The 18517-nt window shown below is 48.3% G+C and overlaps 8 protein-coding genes across 8 annotated transcripts, besides 2 other annotated features; 2 read left to right on the plus strand and 6 right to left on the minus strand.

The window, feature by feature from the left end:
- Nucleotides 1-182: 182 nt before the first annotated feature.
- On the plus strand, nucleotides 183-1046 carry UA08_00244 (hypothetical protein; the record flags this gene model as incomplete). Its single annotated transcript, XM_020260029.1, has 1 exon — nucleotides 183-1046. One exon carries the CDS (start codon nucleotides 183-185, stop codon nucleotides 1044-1046), a length of 864 nt encoding a protein of 287 aa, XP_020124146.1.
- Nucleotides 1047-1836: 790 nt separating this feature from the next.
- Nucleotides 1837-1947: a repeat region (Identified by RepeatMasker using a combination of RepBase library and repeat library created with RepeatScout).
- Nucleotides 1948-2600: 653 nt separating this feature from the next.
- On the minus strand, nucleotides 2601-5436 carry UA08_00245 (hypothetical protein; the record flags this gene model as incomplete). The annotated part of the gene is made up of 4 exons (XM_020260030.1): nucleotides 2601-3988; nucleotides 4051-4292; nucleotides 4367-5019; nucleotides 5137-5436. 4 exons carry the CDS (start codon nucleotides 5434-5436, stop codon nucleotides 2601-2603), a joined length of 2583 nt encoding a protein of 860 aa, XP_020124145.1.
- Nucleotides 5437-6019: 583 nt separating this feature from the next.
- Nucleotides 6020-6293: a repeat region (Identified by RepeatMasker using a combination of RepBase library and repeat library created with RepeatScout).
- A 1112-nt stretch (nucleotides 6294-7405) lies between these two features.
- On the plus strand, nucleotides 7406-8599 carry UA08_00246 (hypothetical protein; the record flags this gene model as incomplete). The annotated part of the gene is made up of 1 exon (XM_020260031.1): nucleotides 7406-8599. The coding sequence occupies one exon, from the start codon at nucleotides 7406-7408 to the stop codon at nucleotides 8597-8599; it is 1194 nt and encodes a 397-aa protein (XP_020124144.1).
- Nucleotides 8600-8678: 79 nt separating this feature from the next.
- Nucleotides 8679-10127, minus strand: UA08_00247 (hypothetical protein; the record flags this gene model as incomplete). Its single annotated transcript, XM_020260032.1, has 4 exons — nucleotides 8679-8837; nucleotides 8899-9065; nucleotides 9127-9923; nucleotides 10009-10127. 4 exons carry the CDS (start codon nucleotides 10125-10127, stop codon nucleotides 8679-8681), a joined length of 1242 nt encoding a protein of 413 aa, XP_020124143.1.
- Nucleotides 10128-10446: 319 nt separating this feature from the next.
- Nucleotides 10447-12125, minus strand: UA08_00248 (Mannan polymerase 2 complex ANP1 subunit; the record flags this gene model as incomplete). The annotated part of the gene is made up of 4 exons (XM_020260033.1): nucleotides 10447-10833; nucleotides 10897-11216; nucleotides 11292-11977; nucleotides 12043-12125. 4 exons carry the CDS (start codon nucleotides 12123-12125, stop codon nucleotides 10447-10449), a joined length of 1476 nt encoding a protein of 491 aa, XP_020123821.1.
- A 649-nt stretch (nucleotides 12126-12774) lies between these two features.
- UA08_00249 (hypothetical protein) lies at nucleotides 12775-14118 on the minus strand (the record flags this gene model as incomplete). Its single annotated transcript, XM_020260034.1, has 1 exon — nucleotides 12775-14118. One exon carries the CDS (start codon nucleotides 14116-14118, stop codon nucleotides 12775-12777), a length of 1344 nt encoding a protein of 447 aa, XP_020123820.1.
- A 478-nt stretch (nucleotides 14119-14596) lies between these two features.
- On the minus strand, nucleotides 14597-16018 carry UA08_00250 (putative aspergillopepsin A-like aspartic endopeptidase; the record flags this gene model as incomplete). Its single annotated transcript, XM_020260036.1, has 3 exons — nucleotides 14597-14724; nucleotides 14787-15553; nucleotides 15624-16018. 3 exons carry the CDS (start codon nucleotides 16016-16018, stop codon nucleotides 14597-14599), a joined length of 1290 nt encoding a protein of 429 aa, XP_020124360.1.
- A 1356-nt stretch (nucleotides 16019-17374) lies between these two features.
- UA08_00251 (Cytosolic Fe-S cluster assembly factor nbp35) lies at nucleotides 17375-18453 on the minus strand (the record flags this gene model as incomplete). Its single annotated transcript, XM_020260037.1, has 2 exons — nucleotides 17375-18315; nucleotides 18372-18453. 2 exons carry the CDS (start codon nucleotides 18451-18453, stop codon nucleotides 17375-17377), a joined length of 1023 nt encoding a protein of 340 aa, XP_020124361.1.
- Between the last annotated feature and the right edge of the window lie 64 nt (nucleotides 18454-18517).

The following is an 18517-nucleotide window of genomic DNA, read 5'->3' on the forward strand; positions in this document are numbered from 1 at the left end:
ACGGCCAACTCTGTCTTAAAACGTCGGGGACATCGGACTGACTGCGTGTATATCGTGCGAATCAGAGAGATGATTAGCCATCGAGTGCAAGACCAGAAAGACTCCCTCTATTCCTCCGTTTCGACCACCAGCACGACGATATTCTCCTAACTTGGCCTTGGTTCGGAATCACCCTCTGCCCCATGGCTATGACTAGTGAAAGCAGCACTGCGCTGAATACTGTGAGCACTATGAACACGATGCCCGCCGCTACCACCACCACGCCTCCGCCGCTCAGTGCCCCCACGGGCCTGCCCAATACCCAGGCTGCCATTGCCGCCTCGTTTACGAATTTCCTCGGTGTTGCTATGCACCAAATACTATTCCTACGATCTGTCTATCCGCGAGCGACTTTCCTTCCCGTGCGAGCATATAATTATCCAGTTCGACAATCACGGCACCCAAAAGTATGTGATTATATTAGCGATGTGGCTCTTGCTGTTGAAACCGAAATCTTAAAAGGCACAATCACTGCCGTCACCGTGATTATCTCATCAGTCCGCACAAATCAGCCAATGGAGCGATATGCGTTCGATTTATCAGGCTTCCCGCACGTGCCTGTCGGGGAGATTTACACCACATTCGATGGACGCAACGAAGAAGCGACGAGACCGGCATCAACAGCACATTCGATCGATCTCGAATCGCAGTTTCGTGCTTGTTTAGCCAGGCTGGCATCTGCCTGTGCACGGCTGACACCATTACCACGAGATGACGAGTTCGGATTTACTGTATGCATCGAAGTTCGGGAAGACGCACTCCCACCGGTCGGCACCACCAAGGAGGAGCAAACCTGGATTGTCGCCGAACCGGGCCAGGTGCATGTTCGATCGTGCACAGCTCCGTTTTCTGTCAGCAAGCTGGGCAGTCATTCGGACCAACCGGCGCTACCTAAGATTAACGGCAGGGCTAAGACAGTGCCTGTACGCCGAGTCGAGGCGGGTGAATTACGTCTAGAGTTATGGGTTGAGGAAGCGAGGCAAAAGTTTGACGAGCAGCTTCTCTAGCATTGGAAGTCCTTTTTTTGGTTTATTTTATATTTTCTCTTCGCCCGTCCTCGTTTTCTTTTTCTTGTAAACATTCACTTTCGTCGCTTTCTTATCTCCGACTCGATACACCCAACATACAAGGACATATAGACACGATGACACGCCGATGATAGCGCGTGAAAAGAAGCAATACATTTGTTTTTATTTCTTCGGGATCAACTTTTTCGAAAGATTGACGAACAAATTCCTGGGGCAGGCCAGGATGCCAAGAAGGAGAGATCGGTATTAAATCAGACCGAAGGATGACAGACAAAGACTTGAACGCTGGGAACACATTTTGATGTGCTCATTTCGAATTCGAAATGCTCAGGAAGACTGCGTTCCACCAAGACAAACGAGAATTTCTGAAAGAAATGGAAAGGAAGAAACGCGCCGTTTTCTCTCTCTTTTTATATGTTTACGCCTTTTTCTACATCATATCATCATCATACAACCAATAGACAGGAAGGGGCGCTTGTTTACGATTTATTATTTTGTCTTTTCATTTCCTTTCTTTCTTCTCGACCTCTTTTCTCTTTTGATCGTCAATCATGATCATACCCCGTTTATTACTACTATTATTATTCTTATTCTTTATACTCTGCCATGAAAGAAAAGGCAGGCGTCGATCTCATTTGTTTTGGTTTCAACTACTATCACCACCTCATCACTTTTATCATCACTTTGCAAGGAGAAAAAGAAACTATTGCAAGAGGATTTTTGCGCAGCAAAAATGTGGCATTATGTGAGACGCATACAGTATTCTCTGTTTTCGTTACGTTTCTTTGTTTTCTTTTCTTTTCTTTTCTTTTCTTTTCTTTTCTTTTCTTTTCTTTTCTTTTCTTTTCTTTTCTTTTCTTTTCTTTTCTTTTCTTTTCTTATATCAATATTCTGGTTGTTTTCCCTCTCCGATTTTGACCGGCTCGTATCAAGCTGTTCTCATCTTTCTTATCTATTCATCTATCTCATCGTGAAAGTTTTTGGAGCATTTATTTCCCTTGAAGTTTTGTCCTTTCAGTTTTTTTATGGAGCATGATTAGGAAAGTGAGAATCTCGTATATTTCAATCAAATCAATCAAATCAATGGCATGCTTATCCTTATGCCTCCCTGTAACACAAAAAGATATCCTGAAGTAACTTGTCAATATCCCGAGGGAGAAACCGTAGACATTTTTAAAAGGTAGTAACTAGCAATGGAATGCAACAGCTGCAATGAAAAAAGGAGTATATTAGCCAGCCCCATATAAAAAAGAACGAGAAGGATTAAAGAATTGACCATAGAATGAATCCTCGACTTAAATAAGCAACACGCTCGTCTAATAAAAGGAAGTAATCATGATCAATTATATCATCATCAAAATCATTGCAAGAAGTATTATCATTATCATTATAAGTGGGGGTGATGATGAACTTGAGAGAAAAGATATTGTATATTTGGTTCCCTGTTTTGTCCCGGAAAAGATAGATGAGAAAAAAAAAAAAAATGGAAGCGAAGAAAGAAAAGCAAAAGAGAAGGAAAAGGCTCTGGATTGGTTATATTTGCCTGTGGATTTGGTTGGGGTTGTTACTGACGTTGTAGGACGGTCGGTTCTGTTGTTGTTGTTGTTGTTCTTGTCGGTGGGCCTGGAGATGGCCATGTCTGGGAGTGGTGTGAAGAGGGTGCTGATGATATTGCTGCTGCTGCTGCGGATAAATATGAGTATGAGAATGAGAATGAGGATGCGTGTGGGTGTGGGTGTGCATGTTTGTATGTTGTTTTGGATTTTGCGTGGATGGTATTGTTGTTGTCCTATAGATGGGTTGCTGCGGCGGATATGGGGTGTTGGTGTTGGGGAATGTGGTGTGTATTGAGAGCGATGGCATCTTGGGAATTGTAGGCCACTTGGGTAATGGCGACATCTGGGGCATGGCAGGCAGGTTTGGTACTGTAGGTACTTTTGGAGTTGCAGCAAGTTTGGGCACCGCAGGCACCGCAGGCAACCTCGGCACTGCAGAAACTTTTGGTATTGCAGGCATCCGGAGCGTTGGGGGCATAAGGAGAGACACAGTTACTGCAGGCGCATGCTGCTTCGTCTGCAGTACTTGCTTGCTAACACGTAGCAGCGCAGGATCTATGTCCCTACTCTTGTTCACGATCGAGTTCACAGCTTCCATCTCCGCCTGCGTGACCTCCTTCATTCGCCGATTGGCACCCTTGTCGACTTCATGAAGCGGACACACATTGCGCGAGAAATGCTCGTACCCCTTATTCGAAATATCTTGCTTGCATACGTCGCAAATCAAGGTACCGCATCGTCCGCACTTGAGCTTGTTGCAGCCGTCTTCCTTGATAATCGACACTTTGCATTTCGGGCATTTACGTATCAGAGCATTGGTCATCGCCTCTTCCACGGTGTGGCGTGTATGCGTGGCACGATCCGCTTTGGCTTCCTTGCAGCTTAACGGGATATGGGAGTCTTCCTTGCAAAGCCGACAGCTTGTTCGTTCGCATTCTGGATTTTGGCAATTGAATTCCTTGTCCTGTTCAACCGGCGGACAGATGGCTTTGAATTCGCAAAACGGGCATTCTTCGAGTCCGTCTATGCTAGCTTTAGCTACCTCGTCCATCTGCTGCAGGTCCTCCAAGCGTTTCATCAGCTTGTCGCCGAGGACTATCCTGACGTTTTTGATGTTGAATGCTGCTGGACACCCACTCATGTCAAAGCATTTCAATTCATACTGCATCAGTCCAATCTGTGTCTCCGCCTGGGTTTTGAGACAAGAGTTGCAGAACCAATGCACTTCCTCTCCTTCACAGGGTATGATTCGGTTTTGGGGTACTTCGCTGAAGCAGCATTGACATTCGACCAATGCTCCGGCCAGCCGGTGTTCTTCTTCATTGATCTTTTCTTGTCTGCCTTCAGTTTCCTTTCTCTCGGCGTCTGAGGATTTGTTAATATATTTCTCCCTATATATATTTAAAAAGAAGACTGCATGAATGTACCTTCTTTTTCAGCGACTACTTTCTTCGCTGCCTGCATCTCGTGTTCCAATACATCAGCAAGACGCGGTGGATGCTGATCTTTGACTTGGTACAGTCGTGCCCAATAGTCGCTCGCATCCGAACTAGGTTGACCCAAATGACAAAGAGCTATATATGCCTTGAAAAGGGTTTTATATTGCACCACCATATGCTTGATGGTCTTTTTCGGCAGCGAAGTAAATTGTTTTTCGAGTAGTTTGACACTATAATCAAGATTAGTTCAGAACTACAATGAGATTGTCAACAGATTTCAAATTCAATCTAGTGTTATACGTACACAATCGGAAAATAATAAATGGGGTCGGACCGGACCTCTTTCACGTCATTGTCGTTAACACTATCCGCCATTTGCTTTCGCTTCTTTTGAATCTTCTTTGGATATGACGGCTGTTCAAGAATGTCTTCAAGTGCCAGCTCAATTATTCTAGTCGCATCTTTCACGTTGCCGAAGAAAGGTTTATATTTGGCATATAACTTTTTAACATACTCATCGCAGATATCAGGAAAGACCGCTTGTATCTTCTCTCCGAACTCTTCTTGGTGTTTTTCTTTCTGGCTTTTCGATTTTGCATCGACAGTGGCAGCAGAAGTTGAAGAAGCGTTTTGGATAGAGGGCTTTGCGGCAACTGGTTCAACAACAGGCACCATCGAGCTTAGGTCAACAAAGGCTGACGCGGCTCGTAAATGTTTTCCGGTGAAGACCTTCTTGGTCGGTGGCTGGGATGTTGAGCCATCTCCATTGAGCGTACCATCGTACGACGACTTTTGCGCCATCGACATGGCTTTGCTTGGTAAACGATTGTTACCAGGAAGGTCACTCCTACACACTGACCGTACCTGCTGACGCGGCGCAGGTGGATGGGAAATAAATTCTGGTCGAAAAGTATGCCCCGTGTTGTTATTGACTTGGCCAGGGAAATCTCGAGTAATCTGTTGGCCGATATTAGCCTCAAGTGAGAGGAGAATGAGGTGATACACAAGCTAGCTCGATCCAAGCAACCCAGGGTGAAAATGATTACGAGGCAAAGATGAATGGTTTCAACGTACCGTGCTCCTATGGTTGGGCGGTGGTTGACCGAATCCCGCCGTGTAACTGGCGGTTATATCAAACGAATTCTGAGAAAGATCATGGTATAAACCGAAATCGAGGAGTGAGTTGCCAACCACCGTGGTGCCATGCGCCAGGCCATGTACCCAGTGCTGGATCCTCGAGTCCCTAGACGAAGTGAGCGACTCGTTTGCACTCGCATTTTTCTCTAGTTGATGCAGACTATCCTGTGACAGCCGGTGTCGAATCACAGGGCGCATATCTGGTGGCCGTGATAGCATCGAACCTGCGCTCCCCATTCAGAAAAACGCACAATGGACCAGATTGAAATCTCAACGTACCACGTCGATGGCCGAGTAAGTTGTCCATCTGCCCAGCCGCTGGATGGGTTTTTAAAGGAGAAAAATTCTGTCTATTAGATCATGTCAATGTCGATGATGTAAAGATAATTGAGTTGGTTATCAGGCAGCAAAGTGGTAGGCTGGAACCAGACAGTCTAGGCTGGATTGGTTGTGTAACGCATGATCCTCATGGTGGTTGAGAGATAGATATATGGCCATGAGTTTAGGGGCTATTTCAAGCAATGATCGAGTGCATTTTGATGGAAAAGATTCTGGAGATAAACAACAATGAGTGACTGCATGAACAGAGAAGGGGAGAGACAGCATGCAAGCCTAACCATAGTTCCTAATTAGGCCACCCCGCGAGCTCTACTTCGCTGCCTCAGGCTTGCGCGTTCCGTGCTTCCGATTGGCTGAACTCGCTGAGCAAATCATATTTAACCCGATATGATCGCCTTACCGCTTGTAGTTAGTAGATAGTAGTTGGTACCTTGGTGCCTTGGCGTCTATATAGTTTATATTTAACTAACTCCAGATCCACATTATTTTTTGATGCCATATAAAATTGTGACGAGGGTTGCAAGAACGTAGCTAGGATTCGGCTTCGGCCTAGGAATAGATTCGAATATAGAACGTATATACACGTATGCTCAGCAGCTAATCGCTGCTTCACGAGGGCCTGAGGCCGCCCGCGGTTATAAGGCGGTGCGTGCCAAGCCTCTAGTCCAATTAGCGGCGGGAAGCCAGGCGAGGTCACGTGCTCGCCGTACTTCGAAGCTATTCCCAACTCCATTCAGGATTCCGCCTTACAGGTAAGCAGGCGCAACCTGAGTACCCATCTACGGGTTCAACCCGTCACAGAATGTTTGGCCCGAATGAACATTAATAAACCTACGTAAGAAACTCGTAGTGGTCTAAAATTTTGGATCGGCCCGAGTAAGTCGATCATTTTGGAGCGCCGCGACCTGTAGCCCGTGAGCTGGGGTGTCAATCGAGCCCGGGCAGACCCCAACCCGGAGGGTGGGGGAAGCGACGAGTAGTTAGAGACTGTTCTTCGGCATTCTAGAGCCTGAGCTCGGAGATGTATAAATTGTAGCACGTAGTTCTTACCTTAGTACATACTTATAAACTAACTATATAACTAGCATGCTTGGTAAGTATCTGAAGTAAAATACAAATAACTAGTAATACTAGTGATGTGTAATGTTAGACCCACACCCCTGACAGGCAGCGATTTTTGTCAGGCTTGACAAGGATTTCTGTCATATGACAATACACTAAAATTACTAGTACATTAGTACTAGCTCTAAGTGGGGAATTTTTATAAAAAGTTTTGAAAACTTTCTATTTTTTGTGAAAATTTTCAACCACGTGATACGCTATACCCACTTAGGCGTGTCATCTGTCACGCTGACAGAGCTTGTCAGTGTCAGGATTACCGTGACAGAGCTCTGCCGTGTCATGACACAACACTAAATAATACAGGTACTTCCGCTGTCAGCCAAAAAAGGCTGGTGTCGCTTGTCACCGGTTCCCGCCGGCCCGGTTGGACCCCGCGCTTTGACAAGCATGCAAGGATTGTTACCTGCATAGAGATCGAAGATATGTTAGTTAGTACGTAACATCTAACTATCGTGCATCATTGTATCATCGCACAGACAAATAGAGTCTTTGGTTGTGAGTGGAGGAGTGGCGCTGTGGAACAGTATATAGTATATAGTATATAGTATGTAGTTAAATAACAACATGGAGCTTGCCCGAAAGCTTCCCCTTCCAAACCCAATTCAACCATCAATTCATGACACCTTGCAACTTCGATTTACCCTACTTGCTGGTTCATTGATTCCAATTGCCACAGTTTTTCTTTTTCTTTTTCTTTTTTTTTTAACAATTCTTTGTGCTTGTCAGGCCTATCATAATCTAGACCATGGGTTCCGTCGCTCTACCCCGAGAGGAGGATCTCCCTCAAGCGGATTCGCCGCACCTCGTACTCGCTCAATCTACTCCAGAGGAATACCTACAAACCATCCGACTGAACAGCGTATCGTGGAAAGGACCGTTGACTCTGGACCAGTACATTGACCGTGAGGAGCGCCTGTCCAAGCAAAACCTCACCAAGGATGGGGCTCTCACGAGTTGGATCCTGGTCGATGGCCGGCAAGAACCCAACTCCCGTCTCATTTTGAGCTCCTGCGAGACCTACCGAAAGCCTGCATACCTCGCATACCAAGGGAAAGTAGAAGATATCATATGCCATGGAATTGGAAGCGTGTTTGCACGCTCCGAGTTCAGAGGCCGCGGTTATGCTGGACGCATGATAGAGGAACTGGCCAAGAAACTCGATACTTGGCAATCAGAAAATCAACCGCGGAAGCAAGGAGTGTTTTCGGTGTTGTTTTCCGACATCGGTAAAAAGTTCTATGCAAGATACGGATGGAAGCCCTTTGAATCTTCTCACATGTCCCTGCCGCCGCTTGCCGAGAAGCATTTTCAGTCCTCTCTCGAATTGGCCAAGTTACCCGTAGCAAAATCATTGACTGCTGAAGACGTCCATGAGTCGATGTGCAGTGAAATAGTGGAGAAGAAAAATAGGAATTTTCTTCATGTCATCTCTCAAAAATCGCCGGGCGCCAAGGTGTCAATTGCCCCGGATTATGACCATATCCTGTGGCACTGGGCGCGAGAAGCGTTCTACGAGGATTCTGGAGTCCTTGATAAGGTGCAGCCGCAGCCGCAGGTGCGAGGAGCTGGTGTTGACCACCACCACGTGTACTGTTCCTGGACCCGAAAGATTGGTGACTCCCCGACGAGTAATACCCTGTACATTCTGCGAGTTATATATGATGAACCATCATCACCACCTGAGGAGCTGGCAACAATTGAGGCGATAGCGGCCGTCCTGCGACGCGCGCAATTGGAAGCACATAGGCTTAAGATGAGCAATGTGGAATTCTGGAATCCGTCCCCGCTAGTAGAGAAAGCCGCAAAATTGCTGGATCCGAATGTCCAAGTCGTGCATCGCGAGCAGAGTAGCATCAGCAGTCTCAAATGGAACGGCGCGAGCCAGGGACTAGGCGGTGATGTCGAGTGGTTGTGGAACGAGAAGTATAGCTGGTGCTGATCTGACCACTCTCACGGAAGTCTGACACTTTCTGTCTTTTCCCTTCATAACGCGTGGTTTTGAGTTAATAGCGGTGGCATCACTTTCTTTGATTTTTGAATCGCTCATGCCAATTCCTTGAATTCTTCGCGTTGGCAACGTTCCCGGAAGCATTTTTAGTCTCTCTTTTTACCCTTTCTCTCTCTGCCTCATGAATGAAACAAATTGATACTGGGTCGGGGTATTTGTATGAATACTCCTAATCAAATCATTAGTTTATGATCAAATAAAAATAGCAGAATGCTATCCAATCGACTCACTGGTAAACTGTTCAAAGATGCCTCATCACGCCATGTCTCGGGCAATAAATCCTTCCAGGCATTGAGGAACTCTGACCGGCCGATAGCAAGTCGTTCATTTGGCGCAGTTGCTTCGAGATAGGTCTCGCCTATCCATTGAATGCACACTTTCTTATCCATATTCGACCCTAATTGATACCAGTCAGCCAGTCAACCCTACTTCCAAAACTATAGATAGACTTGACGAACACTTCAACTCTGAATCAGCATTATTCCCTTCAGCAAGCCTCCTAACAACAGCGTCGAACAAAGTTTTAGAAAAGAATGTTTCCTCCTTCCCATTTTCATCATTATCTTCCCCCAGCGCAGCTTTCCACAAATCCGCAACGAGGAATTGTTTCTCCAGATCGATATTCTGCAATATGCAACCCTCAAGAACCATTCTCCACAATTCCAGCTTTATCCTGGCCGATGGTCGAAACGCTGCAAGACCACCATCATCGGGTACAAACGCACAGAGCTCGAACCATGCCATTTGGCACTGGGATTTTGCGAAGGGGAGATCGTCAAAGATGGCATCTTTCGTTATTCCTCTTTTATTATCATTGGAATCATGGACCCCGGCCATCTCGACATCCCCATCATCGACGCGTTTGCCCCTCATAGTATTCGTGTCGTACACCGGCAGTATCCGACGAAGCGTCCGCTTCGCCTCTGCGAGACTTTCCGCGTGGTTCAACGCGTGAATTTCCAGTGTCGACGCACACTTTGCAATTGCCGTGACTGATTCTGGGATATCCATTTCGTCATTGTTTATATCACTGTTGTCGTTGGACTGACGCCGCTTTTTGGCTATCAGAGGCACTACTTCACTCTTTTCGTCGCTGGGCTTGATTACGTGGATCGAGTTCGATGATTGAACTTGTCGGATTCTGAAGGTTTTGGTGGGTGTGCACAGATTCACGTATGCATTGTTGTTATCAGCACCGGTATCCTCTGGCCCTGTCGTCGTTGTATTATCCGTTCCTGGGGATTTGAGGTATAGCCTAGCAGAGTGAAACCTCTATTAGCCATGCTATTCAATTATCCATCCATCCAATTCTCATATACTTGACTAGACAGAATACATACGTCGGCGCATTCTCAGAGGATATCAGCTCCAAAATCTCCGGCGTCAATTCCAGTAATCGAAACGCTTGTTGCGGAGCAGTGTGTGTGAAGCGGATAGCTCGTGCTGTTTGTGTTGACATTTTCGCTCCTTTTAATATTAATTATTAAAACGGATTGCGAGTTTGGAGAGAGGGAGAGGGAGAGAATAATTGCGATTTTATTCATTAAGAAAAGACGCGAGACGCGATATGATATGCACGGGCCACACCTTATCGAATCTTGATCAATTCCATACATGCCTTGCTGCCTGAGACTTATACATACATGTATAACTGTAAAATGTAAAATGTAAGTGCAAAAGAAAAAAAGATAGATTAATTATCTCTATAAGAAGTAAAGCTGCCCATATACACCTCGTCTCGCCCAGGAATGAGAAACTCAAAATGCCTAACCATCTTGTTAATATGTCTTATCGTTGGATTTATCCTGACTACTACCCTCTTTCTCCGGATTCCTGGGGATAGCATCCTCTTTCTCTCCTTTCGCAGAAGATTCTTTCTCGCTTGATTCTGCTTCTGTTTGTCTTTGGTCAGCCTCTTGTCCCGCTGCTTTGTCGGTGTTCTTCTTAGCTGTAGCGCTGCCCTGTTCGTATTCTTCTTTGGTGTCCTGTTTCATCTTCTGTTGGCGTTCTGCTTCCGCTTTTTCCTCCTTTTCTTTCTCCTCGCGTTGCTGTCGTTCGATTTCCATTTCTTCCATGTGTCGAAGATCGTCAACGCTAGGCTCGTACAAGTGCCATATTGTGTAATGCGGAAGCCCGACGACAGAAAATTTCATGCGTTTGGCCATCTATTATCTTGTATCAGCCAGAGCCAAGAAATCATTTTTCTACGTGTGTGTGCAGGGTCTAACCTTTCCAAATCCCTCGGTTTCTGCATGTTTCTCAAAACTGAAAGCAGGGAAATGAACGCCTGACCGGAACACCTTGGCTTTGGCCAGAATACTGACACCCCCCACGCCGTCAATTTCTAGTTCCATGTCAGGGTCGCCGTACGGGTCTCTGAGATACGCCAGGTGCGGTCTCCAGGTGGCATATTCTGCATACCCCTCAACAATGACAGCGTCCTCGTCTAGGGTGTCTGCCAATGCAAGTGCGGTCTCAGATTCCTGCCACGAATTCAGATCATATGGCTGCTCTCCGCCGAGCCAGTCGGGGAGTGGTCGCCAGACATCTTGAAACCAATTTGTTAGGATACATTTTTGTAACATTGAGAAAGAGAGAACGGGGGCGTGTTGAGGATACATACTCGGAACAATGACATCTTTATTGTGACGCATCAAATCCTCCAAGATAGTAAACGGAGCCGTCTCAACATCAGCATCCCGCCAATAAACCCAGCTATGAGTTGGCCGCAATGTCGCACTGAGAAGCCAATTCCGCGCCTGGGCCATCAGCTTCCGCCTACCAGCCTGCGCCGCGAAACCATGACGACTCTCCACATCCTGGTTGACCTGCTGGCCGAAGTCCTTCTCAATAACCGAGATCTCGCCAAAGGGCATCTTGGGGTCCGGATCATTCTGCAATTCCGTAAGCCGCGCTGAAAGTGACTCGAGGGTATCGTCTTTCGAATCGGACACCAGGAACGCTAGGTCGATTAGATGGTGCGGATAAGTCAAATTGCGCAAATGCGAGAAGAACATGGGCAGATGGGCGGCGGCGTCACGCAGCGGAGTGCACATGAGAACCCGCTCTTCCCGATGCCATCCCATGGCTGTACCTTGTGTGTCGGAAAGGTCATAGTAGCGAACGGTCTCTAGGGAAAGGTCGTCGTGAGAGGAAGAAAATAGACCGACCGATATGGAAGGTAGAATAAGAGCGCGCCATGAGGGAACCAAGAGAAACAAAAGAAGTAGCGAAAGGCCAGCGAGGGCTGATAATTTGACGAAAAGCTGTCTTCTCCGGCGCAAGGCGGGCTGTGAGCGAGGTTGGAATCTGAATTGAATTCCAGCAGTCAGATCTGATACATAATTATAATGCAAATGCCTCGTGAAACATACTTATGCGGTGATATCGAGAAGGTCCCGCCTCCTCCTCGTGGATAGGCACTGTAGCCCTTGGGATAGGCGAACTGCCTGTTCATCGCTCCAGCGCCGCCAGCATAAGTGAATTGGATATGATGCAATTAGACGTCGTACAAGGCCGAATAAAGAATTGCCAGTGAAAATCGTCGTGCTCGAAGATCCCCCTTTTTTGCCCCAACCCTCTCCAGTCCGATGACAGGTGGACACTAGCAAAAACTGAGTCGAGACCAATTGGCACGTGCAGCGTCGATTCGCCAGACTACCGGATGTATCAGTCTTTATGGTATGCGTTGAGTTGGCCTGTGGCAGTGTGTAGACTCTGAGTAATTGCGGTGGTGGTGGTGGTGGTGGCAGAGGGGAGATGTGTCTTTCTTGTTTGAAGCTTTCGTCTGCATCAGGTTAACGCCGGCCTGAGGCAAGCAAGGCTGAAGGCCCAAGCGGCAAGCCTGGGCTAGGCCTAAGGCGGGAATGCCAACGCGGCCGTAGGAAGATTTTCGGCCAGTCACGTCCCGCCGCAGAATTAAGCCCGCATGCAATCTTATATTCGCCTGTTTCATATAGGAATAATCATATACGGTATGTCCTACAGGTGATCAAATGAGTTTTGTATATCTACGACAGGAATAAATAACTAGGATTGTTATTCCGGCTTGTAATTTGGGATTTTTCATGCAACATAGAAACTGGAAAGGAAGCACATTCAATCAATCATCGGACGGTGGCTCCCTTAAGGCTCTTGACCGTACATACACCGCCAGACTTAGCAACCAATTTGCCTAGAGTACTTCCAGTAGCAGCTGTCCCTGCACTCTGGATTGAAGGAACCTGTGTGCTATCAAAGCCAACCTCCAAATTATCCGTAGTAGTAAATCCAGGCTGGAAGGTCTCCCAGATCTTCTTTTTGGGGTTGAGTTGCTTCTCCGGCTCGCTGGTGCTCCATCCCTCGAAGAACACACGTTCACCAGCAGGAGCATCGGCCGGTGGGTTGACCAGCTCAACGGGGCCGGCATGTGAATCTTCGCCCTCGGCTACCTTGGGCGATGCAGCGAGAACCATTGCAGCTGATTTGATGCCGCGCATGGTGACAGGCTTCAAGTTGCACACCACTACTACCTTGCGGCCTTGCATCTCCTCCAGTGGCACAAGACCGTTCAATCCAGAGCAGACTGTTCGAACAGTCTTGCCTGTAGCCTCGTCGACAGAGGTGTTATCGCTGCCTGGGGCATCACCACAGTCGATGGTCGAGACATACAGAGAGTCGGCGTTCGGATGGTTAATAGCGCGGAGAATGTGGCCAACGCGGAGGTCAATGAGGGATGGTGACGGAGGTGCTGCGGGGGGAGCAGGGGCTTTTGGCTGCTTCTCTTTCTTTTTCTCTTTCTTCTCCTTCTTCTCCTTATCTCGATTCGAAACAGCGGGGCTTGCTTCTGTACTTTCGGGAGCCTGGTGCACTGCTTCCTTGGTTCGTCCAGCCACCACGGTTGTCTTCTCCTGGGCAGCCAACTGAGCCTCGGCTTTCTCCTTCTTCTTGCGTTCCTTCTCCTCCTTGGGATCAACTGCTTTGGGGAAGAAACGAATATCGTCTAGATCTATCGCGACCTTCTCCTCATCGGGGATTCGCAGCGCAAACAGCGATCCGTTCTGCACGAAGTCCACATGTCGCACGATATAGTGATATCCCTTTTCGCCGGTGCGTTCTTCGGCAGTCCATTTCTCGACGACAGGAGCAAGGACGGCGTAACCCGCAATATCGGCAACAGAAGGTTTGGCGCCTAGCAGTGTCGTCCGTGTTTCCAGATGTGCGTTGAGCTCTTTGAGAATGGTTTCGATGACCTGCGTATCGTTCTTGGCGTACGCAGCGGTCAATGCGCCTATTGTGGCCAGCCATTGCTTGACAGAGGCCGCGTCTTCGTCAGTGTAGGTATAATGCGCGAAGATCTTGGGCGTCGCCTGGGCAAGGTCGAGCTCCGTGGCATCGGGGGAGATGGCGGCGGGGTAGGAGCGGTAGAGCAGAGAGAGCAGAGAGCTCTCGGGGGCAGAGGCAGTAGCCATGGTGCGGCAGCTGGCGTGAATCAACGGCGATGTCCTGCAGTGTGCTGGTTTGCGTCTTGTTGCTGCTGACCGGCGAGGCAAATGCAATAATGATGAAGAGGAGGAAGAAAATTGGCGTTGAATGAAATTCAGACGCGGGGCTGCTGCGGCCCGCAGAAAAAATTGGGGTCGTGCGAAGGCCTGCACCGTGGGCAACCTTTTGAGGCCCAATATGACCTCGTAGAACTTAGAAACTGGTTTAATAGGAATCCTGGAGTGCACGATTGACAACTACATGAACGCGCTGGCCGTGCCCCTTTTTTATTTTTCTCGCGCGGGAATTGAATGGGCGTGTGCCTCAGGCCACGATAAGGTGTCTACGCCTTGTGACTTCCACAGCATACATAACTCATATTCACAGATTGGTCTCGCCATTGAGATGGATACAAGCCATTTGATTCAACGTTTGCATCTTTTGCCGAGCCCATAGCAGCTATTCCTAGGCCGGAGTGGCCAGGCCCAGAGAAGGACCTCGTTGGTCGAATACAACATACATCGACTTCAAGAAGACATCGCCGAAAATCTGGAATTCGCTGCCCGAGTTGGACTGGACGCCGCCGTAGCAATCTGTCGATCTGGAGTCAGCACGACCGAGATCTCATGCCAAAGACACAAGGGAAGCAACTCACATTCCTCTCCAGTCGACCTGTCCATTCCTATTGTGGAATAATTGAGAACAGACGTCGGTACCGTTGCAAGATTGCTATTGCCCACCGCAATGGAAAGGGTTGGCAATTCAGAACTACATGGGTAAATGTAGCCTCCTACGCTCTCCGAATCCTGGGCACCTTGCACCTGCTCGTAATACGCCGCTGCAACTTCAGGGCTCACCAACATCAGCGTGGTGCCGGTGTCAGCGATAGCAGTCGGGGACTGGGTAATCGCTTGCATGTCTCCGTCCCCAATCTTGAATGCAGCCGAATCGAATTGCCAGAACCCATTCGAGTTGTCCACGCTGATATTAGCCAGTTCGCCCGTGAACTTGGCAGTGTCGATTGTGCCAAATTGGTAACTCCCAGAGCTGCTATCGGATTTGAGTGAGGCCGCTAGGACCGGTTCGTCAAGTTGGCTGGCTATGTTTTCGAAGAAAGTCTGTTGCTGCGTCGGTTGCACTGTGTTCAATGTGGAAAATGCAAGGCCAACTAGACCGTTAGAAGCAGTGTCTTGGACGAATGCCGAGGAAACCTCAGTCGCGAGCTCGACGGCTTGCTTGTTGACTGATGCGCCTCCGATGTTGACGACATCAGTGCCAACGTTGCCAGCTGCTCCAGATCCATCTCCATAGCTAATATCGAATGTTGCGCCATCCATTTCCTGGAATGTTGTCGACTTGGATGGGTCGTAGATGGTGTGACCGTTTTGAGCCTTTGCAGGTAGCTGCGTGTTGAACACCCAGCTAGAATATATTTGTATATTAGTTTCCCGCCCCTTCTCTCTACATTTCACTGGCTATCAGCAGTTCTTACAGATCAGAAGACCCGGTATCAAAGTCCAACATCAAAGTCTGCCCTCCAATGCTCACAGCGGCCACAAATTCGGTATCCCCACTCGTCGCAACAGCGGCCACAGTCCCGTTTTCAGTTGAATTTTTTGCGGCTGCACTTTGCGTACCCAAAGCATTGCTAGTGAGTTTGATAGGCTCAAAGTCGAGAGCCTCGAGACCAAGGTGCGTAGCAGTGATATTGAACTTGCGGTATGCTTTTCGAAGCGCTGCGGGGCCATGAGGCACGTAGCCAGCGCGTCGAACACGTTGTACCTCAAAGGACCTGCCTTTGAGTTTTGCTGCCGGTAGGGTCGCTGGCGCGCTGAGAACGGCAGTTGTGATTAGGAGTATTGTGTAGAAAATAGACAAGAATGCCATTGTTTGGAGCTCTTTGAAAGAATGGATGTCCAACTGATGGAAGTGGAGGCTCACGAGAAGAAAGAAAGAAAGAAAGAAGTTCTCAAAGAAGAAGAAAGAAAGCAGATGACGGCCCTGGCCGTTGTATCGGATCTAAATGAGGCAAAGTGAGCTTAGACGAAGTCTGATATCAGATCCAAGTCCAGACCTGGATCGTCAAGGTCAGTTAATGACCAGAAAAGAAGAAGAGATTATTTCCAAGTGCTCCAAAGAGAAGAGAAAGACGTGAGCAACTAGAGGAAGAAAGAAGGGCTATCTTAAAGGAACGAACAGGCCCTTGCGACTTGTACATGAGGTTCCAAGGTTCTAGACAGACAATAATAAGAGTCAAACGTGTCTGGCGCCAGAGATGGTTTGATGCTGGGGCAGTTGGACGGTGAGTCTGGCCCTAATTGGGTCTGGGCACGTACTACACCGTGCATAAAGCAAAGCATAGATCTATGTGGCCCTCGTATAATTGGCTGCAGGAAGTGCATTTTCTTCCTTTTTCATCCCCAAGAACCACACAGAGACGTCAAACTCGTCCATGACGCGGCCCCCTGCCTACACGTACACGGGTTCCACTGCGGACCTCCCTTTCCCACTCGATACAAGTAAGTTGAAGCAATAATTGACGGCTTGAGAGACACGAAACTAAGCCCACGTTGAAGCATTGCGCGCTGAGGCTTCTCAGTGGTGGTGCTGAAACACAGAGGCTGACTTAGCGGCGGGCCCTGAAACCAGACGCTTCAGCCAGTGCGAGGCCGCGCCATCTTTCTGAAACAGAGCCTGGCGCTTGTGTGTGCATTTTATGCGTTGGGCTGGGATAGATGGATTGTGAGGACTGGCAAGGATTTCCTGACTTGGAATCTACTGTGGCTTGTCCTGGACGGAATATCCCGAACAGCCCTAAAAAGCCGGGATATCCATTGATTTCTACGCCTTCATCACACGAGAAATGCTCTTCGGAATGATACAGAGTGCCGAGATGATAAAAGGTATCGGTCTTTCATTAATGTCTAGACGAGGTCATACAAGAAATCTTCTATGTCAGACTCTGTCGGTTTCACCATCACCTCTTCTTACACTGCCCAGAACAGCAGTTGCATCAGGGTATAATATCTTCATGCAAACCACCTAATTGAATAAAAAATATGTGCAAGTAAAACGATTTCCGGTCCTTTCCAAAGAGATACCACGTTTTTCGCGCCAAAATGCAATCAAAACCAAAACGCCCGTAAAGCATTAACATATCAAACCACACAAACTCAATGCAAATCACGACCAGTTACACCAATGCAGAGAAAGTTGCACGCAGAGGGAAATCCAGTTTCACTTTCAAAGTTCCGACGGTAAGACCTTTTCCGGATCTTCCCCAATCTGTTCGCTGACTGCCCGAACAACACCCTGAATTGCCTTGGATGCGGGACTGTCAGGGTAACTTTCCAGAAAGCTCTCTCCATAATCGCATGCCATACCCACTCGAGGGTCTAGAGGCACAGAGCCCAAAAAGGGGATCCCCATCTTCCTAGCCAACCGTCGGCCTCCACCCGTCGTTGGTCGGAAAATATGCGATGTGGTCTTGCAGTTGCTGCAAACGAATCCCGACATATTCTCCACCAAACCGAGAACTCGTATTCCAGCCTTTTTGCAGAAATCGATTTCTTTCCTCACGTCCAGCAATGACACTTCTTGCGGCGTTGTCACGACCACTGCGCCATCCACCCCGGACTCCTTGAGGAGTGAATTGACCGACAAGTGCTCATCGGACGTGCCCGGAGGAGTGTCCACAATCAAATAGTCGGCCTCGCCCCATTCGACATCTTTCAAGAACTGCTTGATAAGCCCGTTCTTCTTGGGGCCTCGCCAGATAACCGCGTCGTCTCGGTTCGGTAGCATGAACTGGATACTCATTGCGCCCAGGTTGTCCGTCACCCACACAGGGCTCCAACCCGCATTGCTAACGTGGATAGTCTCGGCTTCTACGCCCATCATCTTGGGCACCGAGGGCCCGCTGATATCGGTGTCGCACACATACACGGTCGATTCGGGGTTTGACGCAAAAGCGTGGGCGAGTAGCGTTGAGAATGTCGACTTGCCGACCCCTCCCTTCCCGGACAGAACGAGGATTTTGTGTTTTACTTGCGAGAGACGGGCAGTGATGAGCGGGATATCTGGATCTGGTCCCTTGGGCGCCGAGGCGCAGATGGTCTGGTTGGGGCACCCGGCGCACGCATCGCCCTGGCCTGCTTGCTCTGATTCGGGTCCGGGGCAGTGTTCTAGCATATATAGGTCAGCAGAGTTGATTCCACAGGGCATCGCAGCCAAAACATACCGGGTTCCGGAGCAACCAGATTGGGAGCTTTTGTAGGCGCGGCCAGGTATGCCGCGGTAGGATCTGTCAGAGCCGGGACCATGGCTGCTCTCTCTCTCTATATACTTGTATACAGTCTGTAAGGCAGTATTCCTGTATATCAACCA

The sequence above is a fragment of the Talaromyces atroroseus genome, assembly GCF_001907595.1.
Source record: "Talaromyces atroroseus strain IBT 11181 chromosome Unknown scaffold_0, whole genome shotgun sequence".
Classification (NCBI taxonomy): Eukaryota; Fungi; Ascomycota; class Eurotiomycetes; order Eurotiales; family Trichocomaceae; genus Talaromyces; species Talaromyces atroroseus.